The sequence below is a fragment of the Lipophrys pholis genome (genome assembly GCF_963383615.2).
Source record: "Lipophrys pholis genome assembly, chromosome: 2".
Lineage (NCBI taxonomy): Eukaryota > Metazoa > Chordata > Actinopteri > Blenniiformes > Blenniidae > Lipophrys > Lipophrys pholis.
The window spans coordinates 12,169,971-12,191,746 of NC_137636.1; the positions used below are offsets into that span (position 1 = coordinate 12,169,971).

The 21,776-nt window shown below is 40.4% G+C and overlaps 1 protein-coding gene across 1 annotated transcript in view; it reads right to left on the reverse strand.

Annotated features, from left to right (window-relative positions):
• fam189a1 (family with sequence similarity 189 member A1) overlaps positions 1-21,776 on the reverse strand; it is a gene marked incomplete at both ends in the record, with an annotated part of 115,484 nt that overhangs the window by 20,657 nt on the left and 73,051 nt on the right. The window contains 2 exons of the mRNA XM_080493468.1: positions 607-738; positions 7,044-7,154. Of these exons, the coding sequence (XP_080349594.1) occupies positions 607-738; positions 7,044-7,154 (243 nt within the window). The remainder of the gene's footprint in view (positions 1-606; positions 739-7,043; positions 7,155-21,776) is intronic.

Here is a 21,776-nt window from a genome sequence, read left to right on the forward strand (position 1 = left end):
CAAAAAAAATCTGATGATATCAGACCGACAACTTTGAAGGACCAAGTGTGACAGAGTAGATGAACCATGAAGATTTATGAGAAATAAGACAGCTAATTTAATGGAAAAGAATAACAGAACATCACTAATTAGAATCAGCATGCATGCATTCCATACTTTTTCTTTCCCAAGTGAATCAGTACTTTTTGAGTACCGTAATTTCTATTGAGGCACTTAAAATTATTGGCAGGTGTGGCTCCTGTCCACACCCGTTGTGGCTTGAGAGTCGTCAGTTTAACCATTTCTGATGTATGATTGTCACATTTTATGGAATCGTGTTGACTGACACACAAAACACTTAGCCTCAACATTTCATGATTCAGTCTCAACAACGTGGTTAAAGTTCAGTCTGGTTAAGGCCACCATGTAAGAAACAGAAGAAGAGAAAACGATTTTTTGTAAAATAAAATGAACAGTCCAGCTACGCATGCACAAAAAGCGTTGTGCACTACTAAGTACATTCCATATATCAACACGTACCTTGATTTCAAAATACACTTTTGACGCACAATACCTGCGTTGTCACATTTGTGCTACAGAAACACAAACTGGTTGACGGCTACCAACCTTGAGACGGAGGCGGATGGTGTTGCAGTCCCTCAGTGGATTCAGCTTCAGAGTCTCTCCCAGGTTGTTGCAGCTCGAGCTCTGTTTCTGTAGCTCGCAGCAAACACACACTCCATCACTGTCAAACTTCAGCTGGGGGGGTGGAGGAGAGAACACACATCCACACTCATGCATGTACGCACATACACAAAAGCACGCACGCATGCACACCCACCCACCCACCCACACACACACACACACACACACACACACACACACACACACACACACACACACACACACACACACACACACACACACACACACACACACACACACACACACACACACACACACACACACACACACACACACACACACACACACACGCACAAATCAGACCTGGGCTTGGTGCTCTGATGATGTAATTGATCCTCAAACTTTGTTACTTACACCTGACAGAAACCACATTTTAAATTTTAAGGTGTACAGAGTCATAAAGTTAGACTCCAGATACAGAAGATGAAAGCATAACAGGAAATCCGCATGCACAACGAGACAAAGAACTGTGAGATGCGACGAGCTACTAAGAGAAGAATCGAGGCAGAGTATACCTCTGCTCTGTGTCCCAGATTAAGCGAAAGCAGGACATGAACCCAACAAGTATGGGTTAATTACATTGGGGAGAGGAGATGAGAAATGTTAATATTTCAGTCACGGCTGGGGGAGGGTCTCAGGGGGGGCCACAGAAAGCAGAGAAGTTGGTGTATTTGGTTGGAACCACTTGAGTAAGTAGAAAACCTGCTTATAATGTGGAAGTGGTCGGGTTAGCGGGTTGGGTGCATGATGCTTCCTCAGACATGAAACAGAAAAGAAGCTCTCACACTATAATGTCTGACAAAACAAATCCAAAGCCAAGAATCTCTTGATGAAAAGTCTGGAAAAGAAGGGTTTGACATTTAGCTAACGCTGTCAACAGGGAACTCACCGTTCTGTATTGATGCAGCTATATGTACTTCACTGTTTAATCAACTAGTACTCCTAACAGATCTTTACCGAGTATCATTCAAACATATGAGAAGCCGACTGTGGGTGAAATGAAATAAGGACAAAGAAGACAAAATACCTGCAAAGTGGTGTAGTAGTTAGGTCATAGCTAGAATGTCTCTTGGAGTCTGGATTAAGCTTGGGGGTCTGTCTGTGCACAGATTGCATTTCCTGTCTGTATGTGAGTGAGTTTCCTGTGAGTACTCTAGTTTCCTGGACCACAGGACTGATTGCGGACAATAAATTGTCCATAGGTGTGTTCCTATGCTGGACTGGCGATTTGTCCCAGGTGTACCGTATAGTCATCTGGGATTGACTCCAGCACACTGTAACCCCCTGTTGGATAAAGTGCTATAGGATATGAATGGAAGGATGAAAGATAAAGCAGTAAACACTGTTATCCACTTCTCTAAACAATTTCCTTGAAGGTATTTGAAGTCTTGCACAGTAGAGAAGTAAAAGCAATAGCTGTATGAAGAAGGAACAAGATTAAGGTGAAATCTAATATATGTCTGCACGGTCTATGAAACTCCAGAGGGCTTTTAAAGTCCAACTGTAGCCTCAGGTGAGTCCACCCACCGCTCAGTTGTGAAAAATGCCAAAGATTGGATTTGGACCCGAGAGGAGTCGCAGAGTGGAGGTCACGGTGGGTGGCACATTGGGCAATAAGGAGGCATGGATGTGTGAGGGAGGGGAGCAGGAGCTGCTCTGCGGCGTCTCCAAGTCAGACAAAAAGGTAAAGGACATTAATGAAGTAGAGGACTGTGGCGGTCACAAGCAGTGTTGATTTGAGCTGTTGGATCCAGCCTCAGTGAAGCAAACGCTTTGAGAGGTGAGACAGAGTGAGTCCAGGCAAAAAAAGGTGGATGGTGATTTGTTTTTCATGTTAGTAGTGAGACAACCATAGAATTAGTTTTTTTTACTTTGCACAGCGTCCAACAACGGCCCCTACGGATCACGGTTTATCCCTTGTCTGACGAGAAACAACTCTTTAAATAGAAATGAAGGCTGGTAACAGATGTGCTGCTTGTGCAGAATTTCATGAACAGATGAAAAATGTCATGACCAAAAACACTTACTACCAACCAACCCACCCGATTTATGAAAACGACTTCCAAAAAATAAGTAAATCTGATCAAATAGTGAAGCCATATTTCATCATATGCTGTGTACACGTGAAAGTAGAAACTCCAGGGTGATCCTGGGTTTTATAACCGCCAGCCACAATGTTAAAGACGAGGGTAAAGGATGAACCTCCAATAGTAAAACACCAAATCAGTGGCTGACGCGTGTCATCTAGTCAGTCAGATTTAGGTATTCACTTTGCGTACACTTCTTTACATTGAAAGATGGTAAATGGTGCGCACAGGAACAGAAGAGCACAATTATCCACGGAAATCATTCAGAGACCTTTTGTAGCTACGTATCATTAATAATGTGTGGTTTTGTTTAGTTTTAAACTTTCCAGCAAATTACAATTAATGTATGTAGATCATGTTGGTTTTTTATAATCTAGTATCACCCTAGAAAGTTTTCATTTGCCAGTTAACTGAATGAGTTATAGCACAGACCCAGCTGTTGATCGGGAAGTTCATCTCCCACCAAGTCTTCTCAGCTGGACCTTCACTGCATGGAGGGGATGAGGATGTCAGACTGCTAGTTTTTAGAAAGTGACACATATTGTTAAAGACACTTCTGACATGAGGGCTGTTTGTGGAGAAGAGACTCTAAACAGGAGCTGACAAGCTCTGCCGGCAAACACGCAGCTCTTCTCACATATCAGCATGTCTGAATGCACTGTTACAGTCAGGAAATCCTCGCATGTTCTGCTTTCGATCACTCTTTTCGCATTTTGTTTCTGTTGAATTTCCTATCTTCATCTGCACGAAACACCAAATCTCTTTGAAAGTTGTTTATCAGTATTTTCACCATCACTGATTCTGGCAGAGATGGACGTGGTAATCATGGCTCCTTAGTCACCAGCAGACAAACAGTTCATTTCACTCTCGATACTGACTCAGCCCTCCAGTCTGTTTAGAGAAGGACTGCCTGTCAGCCCACCATGCACTGACATTCAAAAGTGCAGACAACAAAGAACACAAGTCTACATTTCACTCATGTCAAAGTTACCGGATCCGCAGTTGATGCGGGCAACACAACTCAATACAACTCCTGCTCTCCAAAGTGAAAAGTTACAGCTTTAACACCTGGACCACGACAGTGTTTTCACCTCTATCGACAGCTGATGAGAATACCCTTCCTTTTTGCTCGTAGGAGTACAGACACTTTAAAAGTAGTCTTTAGTAAAAGTTAAATTCAGTTGTCGGGTTTTCCTCTGTAGAAGTGCTGTGAGAGGACTCTTTTGTATTTGGTGCTAATATAAATATAAATATAAATATAAATATAAATATAAATATAAATTTAACTGAATTTCTTTTCTTAAGTGAAAGTAATGGGCTAAAGCAAAAGATCTTGATTTTCAGTATGATAGACCATTAAATTGTGGCCTCATGATCCTTCTGACTTTTTTGGTTTTAAGCAGGAGGTGTCAGAAAAGTTATCACGGGGATAACTGGCTTGTAGCGGCCAGGCGTTCACAGCTGCACAGCTTTTTGATCCTTCGATAGCGGCTCTTCCTATCAGTGTGAGGCAGAATTCCCCAAGCGTTGGATTGTTTACTCACTAATAGGGAACGTGTCAGGTCGCCTTCTGTGTCTCAGTCAAATTTGCGTGTCTTGCCTGTTTCATTGTGACACTCACCTGCCTCACCAGTGTCTCAGTGCACTTGTCTTCCTGTCTCTCGTCCCTCTGTGTGTGTGTGATTCTCCCCAATGTGATTCAACTGTGTTTTCCCCTCCCAGTGTATATAAACCCTCTTCCCTCACAAATCTGTCACCAAATTATTTTAGTACACTTGTGTCCAGACATCCTGTGTTTCTTCTTGTGTTTCTTGTGACTTTCTCATGATTTTGGGTCAATTTGCTCGTGTTTTTAGACTTCTCTTTGTCTTCCCCTTTCTGGACACCTTTATGTTAAACCTGTTTTTGAACTTCTGTCTTCGAGTCTGCAGCTGGGCTCTGCCAGTGATCCATGAAAACGTGAGCTTGGTTTAGACTGCTGTGAGACATGTTAGGTTTAACTCACTGATGATGTTTTAGGGTTTTTGACTTTATTCATACTCAACACAGTTTTTAAGGCGTCATTAACCTGTTTTTAGTTACTGGTGTCTCATATGCACATGCAGTGTATGCACGCACATAACAATTGTTATTGCTATAATATGTTTGTAGTCACTGATACACCAGCTTAATAATCAGTAATGACACAGATTTTCAAACTCAATTTGAAATTAATTTATATTAAACGTGTTTTAATAAAACAGTATGACTCCAGTATTAAAGGGGACATATCATGCTAAATCCACTTTTTTTAGCCCTTAAATGCATTTTGTTGTATATTTAGAGTGTTTAGAAGTACAGAAAAGTTCAAAGTAGTCTCTTCAGGTGCTCCGTTGATATCTTTATATTCTGTTTTGGTCATATTTTGCGATCGGTTTCGATTTTTCTATTCTCTATTACGTTTTTTGAACAATGACGTCACAGTATTCTCAGCGGAACTGCCAAATTAGGACATCGACATTTCGAGCAATCCGCCATTTTTGTTTCTCGCTGCGATTTTGTAGTCCAACCGAAGTTACGAGAGGATAAGTCGAAATGTTCGGTTGTTGGATGTAGTAACCCACAAGCTTCGTTACACCGTCTCCCAGCATCAGAACCTTTTCGAAGTGCCTGGTTGAGTTTTATTTTTCACAGAAATGTACCCTCATCTGTGGGTAAGGTCATTTTTGTGTGCGCGAATCACTTTAAGGACGACTGCTTCAGCAACCTCCGCCAGTATAAAGAAGGATTTGCCGAAAGACTTGGTCTGATTGAGCGGTCAGTTCCTTCTATCTATGGAGACGACGAACAGAGCACTTCGGTAAGCTGTATATAACGCTAAAAAGTGTGATGATAAGACGTCCCTGTCATTGTTTTGTTAGCATTAGCAGTTGCACCGTCTTCATATGTTAGCGCTGTGTGCTCGTTTTAGATTATAATGTAACTTCTGTGTTAAATAGTCGTTGTAATACAGGCAGTATTGTAGTAGTGGGCATGGATGGAGAAGTTAGTGTAAATATAGTAACACACCATTGCGTTACATCCATATGAAGACGTTGTTCTGCAGGTGCATCATCGTCATTTTCATCTCGCTCCGCCGGGTCCGACTCTGGCTCCAACATGTATGGCTGGATGGACAAATCTTCCGTTGTTGACATTTTGTAAATAATGTGTGAATATAAAGTTTCTGTGCCGCTAGATAATTGTATCTGTTCTATCAAACTACAAAGATGGCCGAACAGGGTGACGTTGAACCGAGTGTCACCTCTGCAACCTGGAGAGGAGGCGGGGTATGAAGTGTCTCATTTGCATTTGAAGAGACCGCCCCAAAACGAGTTGCTCTCAGAAGCGCATCAGAAAAGGGGTAGAAAAGGGGCCTGTGGAGCTCTAATAATGAGGAATTTAGACCCAAGCATTGCAGTTTCGCGTTGTATAGACCACAACTGTATGATTTATATGTAAAAAGGAAGGATTTAAAAGCATGATATGTCTCCTTTAAAACATGTTACCTGCTGCTTCCGGCTTCCTCAAAGAGGTTAAAACAAGGACTGAGCCGCCACACAAAATCCATATGACCAAAGATACTATAGTATTTCTTTTTTAAATCATGTATTAGAATGTGTACTGTTAGATGGGCTTTATTTTGGTATGGAATCATTGTCAACACATATCACATTTCCTGGTATGAATTTGAAAAGCAAAAGGCTGATGGTTCAGAAATATGAACATTAAGTAATGATAATGTAATTTATACATTTATGTGGTATATAAATATTCCTGTTTGATGTGTGTGTACGCTGATTTAGATTAGTTACTATCCAAAAGGAGTGTGATCTTTAACTGCATCACTCAAAAAGACTTGTTTGATCAAAGTCTATGTAAATGCAAGGCCGAATTTCCAAGGCGGGATGTGGATGGATATGTGTGAATTTTATCCCTGCCCCCTTCATAATGATTTTTGCTACTTCACCAGCAGGCTGAACAAAACACATAGAATTGGTGAATAAATCTAAGTAGCTGACATATGACAGTTAGAGGCTTGCTTTTACTTTGAGAGGCTTCAGATGTAATCTAGTTATATGTGGCCCCCGACCCGACATTAGCCTGACACCTCTGTTCTACTGTCAGCATAACGATAAAAAGTTGTCAGTCAGAATAATTGACTTGTTTTGAAAGACGTCTTTTTGGACCGCCCGTTTGAAGGATGGAGCACAAAGCTGGAGGGTTCATGAGTTCAGGTCCAGTTGGTCTCACCAGCTGACAGTCCTCCAGAGAGTTGACGAGCTGAGCGTTCTGGCAGGAGAGGATGGAGCCCGCCAGGTTGAGCATCACGCAGACTGCAGAAAGCAGCATGAAGAATGTGATCTGTGACAGAAACAGAAGAGCAGCAGGGAGAGAGAGAGAGAAAAAAAAAAGACAAGCTTAAAGTTAAATTGTTGCTGCGTGTCACCGCAAAAACACTGATTCAACACTTAAATGGCGCTGATACTGCGTTGGAGAGTCGCTCTGATGCCAGAGGCTCCGTGTACGATGAGGAAATTAGGACTGCTGTCAAGGGGAATCAATAACCTGTTCCTCCTCAGACCTCCAGAGTCTGAAGGTGAGAGAAATCATAATTATAGAAAAGCTTCTCACAAAGCGGCACGATAAACAACCCATTGATGGATGGAAAATCTAAAACCCACGGAAAACATTTTCTGCCTTTCTCAACACCCGAACATTTGTGAAGTAGCTAATCTTTCAGGGAACAAAAAAAAAGGGACACATGTAGCCGTCGCAACAGACAGAGACTTCTTCTTGCACTGAATCCCCTCGACATCCTTCTCCTTCAGGTGAAAGCCTGTTTTTTTTGTTTTTTTTTAATTCCTTAGCCGACAGCCCCATGGACATCAATCCTCTTGGCAGGAAAATGGCTACTTCTGCTGATGCTTTAATTTACAAGTCAAGTATAAAAGAGACTTGACAAGCAGGCCTCTCTGTCCGGCTAATTGCAAACCAGGCCCTCGTGTTTGAACGGAGGTTCTCGGTTTTGGAGAAAATTGATGATGGTAGCACAACCTTATATTTGACCAATTTAATTGAAAATCCGCAATAATGACTTAAGAAAAAGCTCCTGTAAAATGTAGTCTTGGCTTTTGGAGGACAAAAAGGGCACTCGCAGGAGGAGTTTGTCAGATTTAAAGGTTATTGAGAACAAACATAAGCAGATGGAGAGGAGGGAGAAGAGACAAGGGGGCGCAGACGGAAAGAAAGTGGAGGTGGCATGTAATAAACAGATGGAGCGATAAGTTAAAGTGCTTTTTGCTCTGGCTGAAAATTGAAAGATTGAGAGCACGATGTGTGAGCTTGAGGAGGAACTGCTTTAGGAAAATCAGAAGATGAGGAGGTCCCAACGAAGAACCAAGAAAAGAAATACTAAAAAAATAATTGAGACAGATGTTAATAGACAATAACAGAAACACGCCGGAGAAGAGACAGACAGAACATGACTCCATGGTCCCACTGTGCATTGGTGGTAATGATGTGTATATCTGGTTAATTAGTATTTCATCAGAATGTGATATCAGCTGTCTGGGTCAGCTGCATGGAAACAATCCTCGAAGCAATCTGGCCTTGAAAAGACACTGCATTAAAAAAATAACAACCAGAAGCTCTTTAAAAAAAAAATCCTAATACTTTCTTCAGAATCCATGGAGTTATCTAGTGGTACTGCCCTCTCACTTCTTAGCATTACATCTGTTCAGTTAACGATCTTCTTCATGATTAATAGTGCATAGTACATACTCTTTATAGGGATATAAGGGACAATAAACATATGTGATTCTGTTCTAAACATGCCAGATTATTTTTTTAAAGCCTCACTTTGTCTTCTGTTCTAAACTGCATTCAGGTAAGTTAAAAACAAGAAAATATTTAAAATAAAGTGTCCAGCTCCATACACACACACTGTTGGTGATGAGACATGTTATTCCCACGTGAACACAAAATTATTAAGGTTTCTGGAAATTTGATGAATTCTCACCTTGATAAAATATTAGCTTCACGTTATTTATTAGACGCTAGAGGAATTAGCAGATATGACTGATTCCAAAAGACTGCATGAGGTTCGGAGGCGTCTGAGTGCGCAGGGTCGACATTTCTCACTCAGACTGATGGGATCTGCCTGAGGGAAAAAACATGGCCCCACTTAAAGTAATGAACTGTGTTTCTCTTCATTCATAGTGACAAGTGGTTTTAAACTATCTGATTGAGATTTGTGACAAGCAGAAGCAGCTACCTTCATGCAAGGATGACTTACACTTTAAAGGGACGCCGAGTAAAATGTGGTGGAAGTCGTGCATCTGTTATAGACTGGACGGCAGTGCTGGGTCACAACAAGGCCCACATAGGCTTCCTTTACGCGTATAAATTGTTATGTGACATTTCAAACGTTGTCATGCATCACTGCATTACATGCATATTTGAGCTTTTACAGCCAGTCTATCCATAACCTGGCTTTCAGTGTTATGGCTATAATATAGACCACACAACTGTGTAGAAGCCAAGAGAACCTGCTACTAATGTCTCAACAATTCCCCCTGCTGCTTCTTTGAGTCACGATATACCCTCTTGTGGTGCATAACTGAAATACAAGACTAAACCGGCTTGAGCAAGTTGGATAATACGCATACTTTGATTAGTAAGAACGGCAATACATCACAAAATGAGACATCATGCTTGATTTTTATTCCCTCATTTTGCTGATTTCGAGGTTATGTTCATTTAAATTAAACAAAAATATTGCACGTTGCACTTACAAGATATTAAGACAATATTTTTCCGTTGTAGCATATTTTTGGTTTACATGCAGAAACAACAAACTTATCTTCAGTGGGAAAATGTTGCTGTAACAGATGAGTCCCACAAACACTGGTTCAGAGGTACCAAGAGAGCGATTTAGACATTTGTCATAACATCCAGATTGTTTCATACAGTATTGATAGGTGTGACACTTCTGGTTAACATTTACAGAGAATTGTGCTGCAGAAGTAAACGGCAGAGAGCGTCTCCATTAGTTCACTCGGGACTGTGGGAGCGTTTAAATTGAATGATGCCATGACAATAAGCATCACGACGGAGATATTGTAACGTGCAAACCAGTGACAGTGAAAGCTCCTTCTCTGACACACAGGCCATAAGTCGTACTTTAATGAAACCTCTACGGGTTGCCTTGCTGCCTGCTGAGCCAGTCAGATCCAATGCTGTGCCTCAAACAATTACTGGCTGCAGTTCCAACGGAGGAGAAAACTGTTTCTCTTTATTACGGTTCCAGCGATTGCTGTAATACAGTCATAATATCACGCTGCTTTAAAGACGTATTAATATTGTTTTTTACGTATATTTGCAAGGCTAGATAAACACTATTATTATGTTTTACTTCATAAAAGTACATTGTTTATATGTACATAAAAAAGTGAAATGCAAATTTCTAAAGTTTTCCTCCCTTTATTAATTTCAATTGTGTTTGTATGGAATCTCTTATTATTGGATTTCCTTTACTACTTCATCCCCTTTTTACGTCCGCCAAGGACCTAATAAAATTATTGGTGTATATATGGTTGTCTGTCTGTCTGTCAGTAAGATTATGTCAAAACTACCCCACAGATTTTGTCCAAATTTTCACCACAGAGAGATGGAAGATTCCATTAAATTTTGGAGGTGATCCGGAAACATTTCTTTTTTTGTCTGATTTCAGGTTAACCTTTAGCTGACGTCAGAAATCTCACATTGCTCTGGTTTATTTTGCAGTCTTAAGCATGCAAAGGTCTTAGTTTCTACATTTAATGCAATTGTGCTAGATGCAGTGCGTCTATACATGTGCCAATATTGCATGTTTGGATTTACCTTTCTTTTTATTGTTTATGTCGAATAACTTTGCTTCACCACAGAGGAAGAACAATCACACTGCTGGTTCAAAATGTCTGCGCTGCCCATTCAGGTTGAACAAACGTGATGAAAGTGATGAAAAAGTCCAATAATAAATCCTTTTGATTAGTCTTCTTCAGGTCTATGTGACCACTGTGTCACCTGTGCCCCCCCACGATGCTTCCTTTCCGCTTCGCTGATTGTCATAGCTGGCCCCACACCAGCGCCTGCTCATTAACATGTGGAATCACATAGCACCATTTAGCAGCTAGTCATTAATTACTGCTACGGTGCCCTCCGCATGCCAAAGAGGAAACCACACACACACACACACGCACACGCACACGCACACGCGCACACACACACACACACACACACACACACACACACACACACACACACACACACACACACACACACACACACACACACACACACACACACACACACACACACACACACACACACACACACACACACACACACACACACACACCCCAATGCTTCTTGGTCGCCACACCAGCTGAGGCAGATTTACACTGCATGTCATCATCACATCGTTTAGCACTCGCTGCTGAGGACAATACCCCATAATACAATCACCATTCATCTCCATCACAGCCAAATAGATTACAATACAGGACCCAAGGTTCAGGTGTGCCACCGTTACTCTCCATAACTGTCAGTGAGGTTAAAATCGTTCGGTTGCAGCTTTTCTTTCTTCCTGTTCTGCATTCAGCGACGTCGTCACACTGCAGAGAAACTGCGAATGCAATCAAGTGTTGGTTTTAAAGGGGGCAGTTAAGGGCAGTGGTTCCAGAACCGCCTGCGGGAAATGGTACATTTTTTCTTTCGTGTGGATTCTGAAAAGCTACATGTGCAGATGACAGTTTTGATTACAATGGCTGTAAGTTTGCATGCCAGGCCACTGGTTGGTGCTGTGTGTCTTGTAATACAACAACTTAGAGTTGTATGGTGAGTACAATGTAAACATTCAAGCACCTTTTAGCTGTCCTTTATTGTGAAGGCCTGCATTCAGTAACCTGGTATATGTAAGAAATGTGTCCCTGATCCACATGATGTTCTCATTTGTTCATGGAGGAAGCATTTCAATGCAACTCAATCACATGTTTCAGCCCTTATCCTAAGACATTTAACCAGGTCCAGTTGACCTGATTCAATTTCTTTGAGACGAGGTAGTAATTGTACATTGATAAATTCAATAGAGTGAGCAGCACAAACAATACTCTGGATTGTGACTGATCTTGTGTATGTGCAGGGAACCCTTTTGATTGCAGCTGGAGTGCACCTGTGCCAGATTTCGCATTAAAAAAAAAGTTGTATTACTGCTGTTTATATTAATCCTGTGGTATTTCAAAAATGTTCGCAACAGTGTTGTCATGTAAACAAAAGTACAGTTTTCACATATGTTGTGTAAACAGGTCCTGGGAGAGGTTCCTCACCCCCTCTGCGATCACTGACAGACCAAAACAAACATACCCACTCTCACAATTCACAAAAGCAGACACCTTAAAAACAAAAAACTAAGCAATGGGTAGGTTCTCAATTGGATTGTACTTTCAAGAAAATATATCTTAATGTTGTTTTTTTTGTTCTGTTTTTTTTGACAAAAGCATATCTATTGTTGAGAACCTCAGAGGAGGTAAAGCTTCACAACTCCCCCCGAGTCCCAGGACCCAGATTTGGAGCCACTGGTTTCGGGGCCTAGTAGAGCTGTAGTGTATATATTTACGTAGGCCTCTTATATCTCCTGCAGAGAAGTAGAATAATAATGAATGCTGTGTTAACTGATAGTCCAGTCATTCTACTGTACACACTCTGAAATGTACACCATTTCCTTTAGCAATGTTACAGTTATATTGCTGCTCTTCTAAATATGAACATGTTACATCAACAAATATTAAACTTCTGACAGTCAGATTAAAGAGTTCATTTTGTTGTTGGTAAAGCTTAGAAAAATACACTGCATGTTTTTTCGGCTGCGTCAGTAATCAAGTTGTCATATTGAGGCTTCTGATGCTTCTCGGCCAGCGTTAGTTATGTGATGTACACGGTGTTGTAGTAAACCAGTTTGATCACTGTGCCAAAATCCTTTCACAGTACAGTGCTGCCCCTCGGGGGGTGTTCAGTCCTGATTTGTGTTTCATTTCAGACACAGGAATGAAAATGCACACGAAGAAGTAGAAAGCTGGTGCAGTGCGTATTCCTCATAGTGGTTTCACCTTGTGCCACCAAAACTGGCGCACCGTGTCAACAAAGAGAGAGGAAAAGAAGAGTGGTTGATAATAAACATGGATGAAAGATCAGTACTGTTGTTTAAAGACTTCACAGAATGGGCTCAAGTTTCACGGAGCGCAAGCAGAAACTTAAAAACACTCCAGGGGGAACCTTTAAATCAAAAGTTTATTTTTGGAAATATGTTTATTAGTTTTGTGCTGTGCATTCAGACGACAGGATTGATAGCTCTCCCTTCTTTATGAAGCCTATAGGGATCATGGACAGCAGGTGAATTGTCAATCCAACAATTTACACATCAGCATTTGCTTTCTATAAAACTGTCTAAACAAACACATCGCAAGTCTCAGGAAAAAAAACCACACTGATGATTGTACTCCTGCCATTCAAACCCATCTCGGCTCTGTATTCTAAAGCTCTGCCCATCTGTCTGTGCCGCCACCAACAACAACAATAAAAACAAGCTCATTCATCACCTCTGTTTATTTGAAGAAGCACGATTCAGAGATAAGATAAGCATCTCGGTGTGGAAACCAGACTGATGCTGCAGCAAACACCAACACTGCAGGTTTTCATTGTTCCATTACAAGGTGCCTAATAAAAAGAATACAACTATAATATATGGAAATAAGAAAAGAGGAAATTGGGGCTTTATAAAGCATCATTATCAGCAGAATATAAAGCAGAAGTCAATATCTGATGATCTTTTTCATGGCGCTCACATATTTGCACCTGATATGAGGACACAGAATGGGTCATAAGATATTCCAACGATTCATCTGGGAAGTGACAATATTTGGAAATGTCCCGTTCTTCACATTTATTGCAAACGAGCAATACCATACCAACAACCACTAAGGACATGATGCATAACATAGTCATGATATGTGTATTGAAACAGGTGCAGCTTGAGTGGCGCTTTTATCATTTATGAAAGTAATGATACATTTGGCTTTACACTTTTCATAATCACACAAATACTGTCGTGTTTTATCCATTTGCTTTTGAAAAAAATTGTTTTAGAATATGAAAACAATATCAAACTCTATTAAAGGATAATTGACTGTGTGTACTTAGATATGAGGAAGGGTCATTATTTAGCAAATAAGGCATTCAATAGATTGTTATAGTTCCATAAAATCAGAAGGTTTGAATTAGAGTTTGAAGAGTTAAACATGGTCGAATGCAAAAATCTTGACCACCTTGGTAAAATATGTGAAATGAAAAATTAACTAAATTCATGCAACTAAAGTGTAGCAGTCGTTAATTCTCCAGAGGCACAGTCAGAATATAAAGTTTGCATTTTCTCTTTCTACATGCATGTTTAGTTTTTTTCTCCAGGTACTTTTAGTTTCCAGACACATGTTTGGGATTACTTACAGTTTACAGATTACTGAAGTTTTTAGGTATTGTAGTATGAATTTCTCTTGCACACATGCAGTATTTATGATCTGAACAGAGTTTAAGTTGTTGAGGTAAACAACATAGAGACAGAGGGCCATATCAAAAGCCAAATGTTTAATTGCTGGTGAATTTTGTGAAAGTTTCTAATGTCCTCTCATTCTCCCACTATAGCTGCTATTCTTACTTTAGTTTCCTGCATGTCTGCCTGCATGACATGCGGGATTTGCTGATGTTGAGAAAAAGTTCAGGGAATGTGGATTTTCTGTGAAGCGAAAACCAAGAATACATTTTGAATATTGATAAGCGCGAGTCATTCTTTTCACCATTCTTTGATACACAGCTGCTTGTGGCCGGGGAAATAGGCCAATGTTTCCAGAGCACTTGCTTCTCGCTCATTTCGATGTGACTTCATATACAGAAAAGGTTGAATCTAATGCTGAGGTGGCGGGTAAAGTTTCCTACAGGCGACTTTTTATTTGGTGATCTGAACAGTGCGGCACCTCTGCTGTGTCACCCGGACTTTATTTTATTTCATTTTTCTTCAACATCTCACTGCAATTTTGTGAGGACATTTCAGACTGTCCAAAATTGCACATCTCTTTTTAGCAGCCATCATCATTGATCGCGCCGTCCAAGTTTAGTGCCGCAAAAGAACTTTGTCAGGAGATTTATCAGCTCCGGACATTTATATTCACAGTTATTGACACGCTTGATAGGACCTCAGAAGTCAGTCGGCGTTTAAAAAAGTGATTAAGTTCTGAAAATGTACAAGTAGAAGGACGCACAACTACAACTACATCTTTGTTTTTTCAAAACACAGTTTTGATGGTTATTTGCGGCAGGGTTCATGTTTTTCCTTGAAAAATCATCAAAAATAATTGGAAATTTTGACTCTTCTCTACCCGTTTGAGTTATTACGCCTCATCAGCAGATGTCTTATGAGGAACAAATCAATGCGCCAGCTGCATGTGCAATGATTCGTGCTTTCACTGTTTTGATAATAAATAGTGTATGAACAGATATGCGTGCCATAGGCATGCGTGCACACTACAAACGAGTGTGAGGGAAGCACTAAAACGCTCACTAATATAAAGATGCATAAAAGTAACCTTGTTCCCAAACAACCTTCACATGTGTATTAGTTCCACAGATTATCTTGTTTCGCTTCATGGAGTAAGACACAAGATAAAACACTCGTCAGCTCATCAAAGATGCATCGAAAGTACAAACCATAACATCTTAGGCAAATTAGACAGCAGCTCATTCTTACAAATCTCATCAGCTTTAGCACTGCACATGCTGTTTGCGCAGGATAATAAGAAGTTTAGTTTAGTTCTGTTATATAATATCGGACCTGATGACGTGCATTATTTAGAAAAGATGATATAGGAAGAGATCTTTAGAGATTGTCTTCAACCTCTTATTCTATGAATAAATACACTGAAATAGCAAATGTCGTAGTAAAGTGATGTTGACCCATATTTTGTAGTTTCCCTGCAACTCACTGTATCAAAATATTTTTTTTAACTTGTGCCACAATGACATGAAAAAAAACATACATTACATTACAATAAATTTCACATTTAAATATTCACTTATAACTGAATGTTGGCGTACAGAAGTTTAGGAAACACTTAGATTCCGTAAGTATTCCTGAAAACACTTTTTATTTTTTTATTTTTAACATTACATGTTGCTTTCTTTACTGTTGTCGATTTTCTTTGAAAACATAGTTTTTTCAATGGTGCCATACAATTAATTACATCATTACTTTATTATACGAGCGTTGCTTGCAGCCAAAAACCGAAACGATGCAGGTGTGATTGCCAGGAAGAAACAGAATCACTCATTCGTTCGGGCCAACATTTCACACTGGTTGATATTGTTAATGTGGCATGACAATTAGATTGAGCTCATCCTGAAGAGTTTATTTTGGCTGCCCGACAGGAAATAGCAACAATCTATTAAGCCTCTTTGAAGACATATCATAAGAGCTGTGGCTGACTCTTTGAAGAGAAAAAATAACTATAGAGTGGACAGTTTCTATCATGTGGGAATTGCACAAAAGGAGAATTTGCATCCTCTGACTGCAGCACAAATTAGTATTTAGTCTGCACCAGCACTGCGACACAACACTATTTATTTTCAATTATCCCTGAGCCACAAGAGATGGAAGCAGTGTTTTGTTTTTGCTGCTGCTCAGCAGATCACAAGCCCTCTGATTCAGTTTCCCTCTGACACTGAGTATCAATCCTCAGGCCCCTGCAGAGTTCAGAAGCATCTGTGCACAAAACCCACAACAAGAGATCATTGCTGGATATTGATTAAGAACGAGGCAGCCCTTCAGTGTGGCGTTACATATGTTACTTTCAGATCTGGCAAATTGCTCTGCTACTTTAAATAGTGTGGGAAAAAAAAGAAAGAAAAGTTAAATGACTTGCAGCCTTTGGGTTAAGCCATAATCAGGAAACAAAACAAATTTCCCCTCCTGTCCCTGACATTAAAAACACAAGAGAAAGCCAATCAGGGCAGCAACAGCTGGTTCTCATTGGCGCTCGCAGCTAACTGAGGTTTCTGCTCCTCTCCTCACTCCATCAAGGTGTGTGTGTGTGTGTGTGTGTGTGTGTGTGTGTGTGTGTGTGTGTGTGTGTGTGTGTGTTCGAAACTCATCAGCGGGATTAGGTGTGATGGAAGTTGAGTGACCCTGAGTTCATTGCCGGCCCAAATAAACAGTGGAGGTGTTGATATAAACTCTCAGCAGCAGAACCCCGGGGAGGTCACGCTAAACCAGATGTAATGACTGTACAGACCTCTAATCCTGCTGGAAAACCTGCTTCGTTGCAGGAAACCACCTCACTTTAAACCCTCAGACTTTCAGATATGTGCTTAGCCATACCTGCACGCACACTTTGGCAGAAATCCTCACTGTAGCACCACGGAAACACTGGTGCATATCAACAAGCTCGCTGAGCAAAAAACAACACCAACAAATTGGCACATTCATTGCACCGTTAGTTGTTTCTTTTTCATGACACAATCAAAAAGATAAATGAAAATCATCTTCCTGATTGGCTTTCACATATGTTCAACAAATTTGAGGATAAACCAAGGGAGGAAATGATTGGATATCTGCACATTTTGAGCACAAAGCACTGATCTGCGACTGAACTCCTGAGTTGTTTTGGCAGAAAACCACAGATCTTGTGGTTTGGGAGTTGTTTGCTGTAAGAGTTCAAAAAAAAAAAAAAAAAAAAAAAAGAATAGAAAAGAAAAGAAAAAAAAACACACACCTTGCCTCTTGACATTGTAAGCTTTGATGTGCAGCCATGTTGACAGCATGTCAGGCTACATCTCCACAGGATGTGATGGATTAGTTCCTGTGGTTAGACACATCATGTGGAAGTTACAGTCCGACAACTTTTGTTGGCAAATGAGACATGAAGCTTGTACAACCAGGCGTGCCAAATTACATCCAACATGTTGAGAGGACATTTTTGGGGGGGGGGGCTGAACGTTTTCACTCTGATGCATGCTAACACAAACACAGTCGTCACCTCCAAACATCCACAAGAGGTGAAGACAGATGCTGGTTAATCAGGCAGCACTCGGATGTGCTGGGGAAGTGGAAGTAAAAAGGAGTTCATCTCTGTGCCGGCGCTCACACTTATTGATTAAAACACACCATGACAGACAATATCACCCTGAGGGTCAGTAGCTGATTAACCTCCTCTCCTCAACATTTTAATCAACCACTGACCTCTAAAGGGCTAAAACAAGGAGGCTCTCCCGTCTCTGCTCTCCTCCCCCGGCTCCCGGTGGGGGGGCTGGCTTAATGAGACAGGCCTATAATGAACTTGGTCCCAAAAGACACTCACACCACACACAGAAGCACTGCAGAAACTTTGCTCAAAATGCTGCTTGATGGTGGTTCTACTATAGACGATGCTGTCCCATTTAAACTAGTCCGACGGCATAAAACATAGTCCAGTATGTTCGATTTCACTCCATACAAAGGGCAAAAGGATGACCAGTGTGCAACATAAACAAGTATCTGAATCTTGCTCTAACAGGGGGAACCTGAGCCCATCTCTGTCACTGAGTTAAAAAGGATAGACGTACACACACATTCCAACCTGTGGATTATGCAGGTTGATCAACTAATCTAATAAAAATGTCTTTAAAGTTTAAATAAACAAGCGATGCGGACACAGGTAAAACATGCAACATCTATATAAATAATATAAAAGCCCAGACCTTTTTATCAATGAGGTGAGAATAATATAACCTATTCCACGTTCACTTATCAGCCACAACATTATGATCACTGGCCCTGCTTGCTGTTTATATAGAAAAAAACCATTACATTACTTTTCTATTTCAAACGTTGACTTCTGCAATAGCTGGTCTGTCGGATCAGCCAGCCTTCACTCTCCATTTGCAACAATGACTGGTAACACCCAGTTTTGCAAATGATCTGACTAACCATCAAGTCATCACGTCACAGTTTGGCTCCTGTCAAACTCTATGAAATTAACCTTATGTATTACCATTTTTCTGTTTTTGAATACTCAGTATAGAAGAGTAAATGTTCACTTGCTTCCCAACATGTCCCACTCTCTACCAGATGCCATGGCAAAATATTAATCGTTGTTATAATGCTATGATAGATGTATATTTCACTGTCTGACAGGTGGTCGACAAATTAAGCATGACTGAATCATTCATTGACATATGCCACATGAAATCCACGGTTCCTTAACAGAATTAAAAAAGACACAGTGTTCTGTTTTGAATGAATGTGCTTAAAGGAAGGAGCTGAAACGAGCATGAACCTGAAGACAGCTGGAGCTCCTGAGCTACATGACATCACTTACAAAACCAAAATATTGAAAACATTGAACAGGTCATTTGTGAAAATGGAAAATATGACCTTCACAGAGTAGCCGCAGTGTGGTGAAACTCCTTGTTTTAAGAGGAGGCGGTGAGTATAAAACAGAGTCAAACTGTCAATAGCCCCACATTCCTGTAAACCAGAACCAGCCACACACTCAAGCACCATGTAACACTGAGTATAATAAAATGTTATCAAAACATTTTGAGTTAACGTGTCTTGTTACATTAAACTGAACTTTTATAGCGAACGTCAACATTGAATGGGGTACTTGGGAACTTTACACAAGCATTTATGGCCCCGTGACTTTTCTTTGGGAAACCCTTCACACCGATTTGAGGCTCTGAGTGAAATATTCCTCAGTAGGCTGGAGTGTCACGAGCGTGTTTGTGAGATTCATGTTGTTTCCTGGAGGAGTCATCAGGGTCCGCATCATCCCAGGCTTTTTATTAAACGCATTCACTGAACGAAAGAGTAACAAAAGTCTACATAAGATCTGCTTTACATTTCTCTCAGTTGGCTGGTTCCATTAAGCACATCCTGGCCACGGTTCAGTTTTATTTATTTTTTTATTTTTTTAATCAGCAGGGCAGTGAGCAAGAGCATCACTAAACTGCAGCTTAAACAACCTCAGGAGTCAAGAGTTTTACTTGTTGATAAGCAGAAATACAAGAAAGCGATATCATATATCATCTACGTGGCATTTATTGTGCTGCTGCCGCTTTAAAGGCCCCACGATACAAATGTCAAAGACAGACATTTGAATCTGTAATTTATCGTATCTCCAGTGAGAATGCTTCAATGTGGAAGAAGCAGAAGCCTGTTCCTGATTTGATTGACATTCTCAATAGCCAACAGTGTCAAATCTTCAACACATGCACAGCTGCATATTCATCACAATGGCAGACAAATTCAATTTCAACCAAACATGTCAATAGGATTTAATGTATGAAAACAGCCTTGAGTGGAGTTCAGTTATCAGACATTTCAGATTGTTGTACAGGAAGAGAAATAAGAAAAACAAGTGTGAAAATACTCCAGTAATATGTTTTTTTAAAACATTTTACAATAACACTGACACTGACAGTTCTTGTGTGCAGAGTATCACACTTAGATTCAGGCTGTAGGTATTTTGTTTGTGTGCATATTTTAAGTATTCATAAGAGGGAGTACTATCATGTGTGTCATGTTTTGTTTATGCCTTGTCGAGTCTTTCCACATCCGTCAGGAGTCCTCACACTCTTAATGAAGTAGAAGTAAAAATCATTAAAACAAAGAACCAATTAAACTGCTTCACTCGAGTCAAAGTAAAAAAAAAAAATACAGGTTCTGAAACATACTGCAGTAGCACCCATCTTCTATACTGCTTCATCTTGTGCAGGGAGCCGATCACAGCTTACTATGGGTGAGGGGCAGGATACACCCTGGACAGATCATCAGTCCATCACAGGGCAAACACACACATTCACATTCAAACCAAGTAGACATTTAGGGTCATTAATTAACCTCACATGCATGTTTTTGGACAGCAAAGTCCACATTAAATTAAAAGAAATAAATAAACAGTCTTGCCCGTCAATAATTATTGATGCCACTTGACGTCTCTCAATTTCTTCAGCTTCTGCACCTTCAGTAACAATAACTGTTACTGTCAGTGACTTTAATCCTGTCACTGGAACTGGGACTCTTCCTTCATAGAGGTTAAGAAAAGTAACATGTCAGTTTTAAAAATATAAAGGGTATAAAGTACAAATACGCATGTCATCTCTGTGCATCCTGCCCTCGCCCACAGTGAGCTGGGATTGGTTCCAGCAACCCATGACCCTGAACAGGATGCGCACAATAAAAGATGGATGGATGGATTGTGTTTGTGTTTACTCGCTCCCCTCTTGTTTCAGGAAGCATTCTTGTGTCAGTATTTCTCATCTTGCTTTGTCTTGTGTGTTTCATTTTAGGCGTCCAAGCCTTGGTCTGTCTGTCGTTGCTTTCGTTTGTATTCCTGGTCATCAGCTTTTGCTGTACATTTGATTTATTCAAATGTTTCACATTTCAAAACAGTGAAGACAGAAAGGTGTGTTAGAGGGAAACAACGGGGAGTTCTTGGGGTTATTTGTGAGTCAAGAGGCGCTCGCCCAATTCGAGTTACACCACAGTGGTACTTAAGACCACACATAACCTCGGTGGTTGTTAAGGATATTCTGTTTCTATAGTTGAAGTGGAAAGTTGTTTTACTGTGAATAGGATTCGTTCTGGGGCATATCGCTGGTTTACAATATTGATGAAAGTGTTCAGGTGGGATAATATTTCTGGAGCCAGTGTTTTATGATGGCCCTTTTAGTGGCTGCTGGTAAGATGCTGAAAAGATAAACATCATTTGTACTCGGCTTTTCTGGGATCATGCCAAGATAAAAAGTAGGAAATGTCATAAAATGTTTAAACTTTGTAAGTTACATTTGCTACCTCCCACTTTCAGGCAGCAACCACATAACTGTGATTATTCGAAAATTTAGAAAGTGTAACAAATCAGAAAA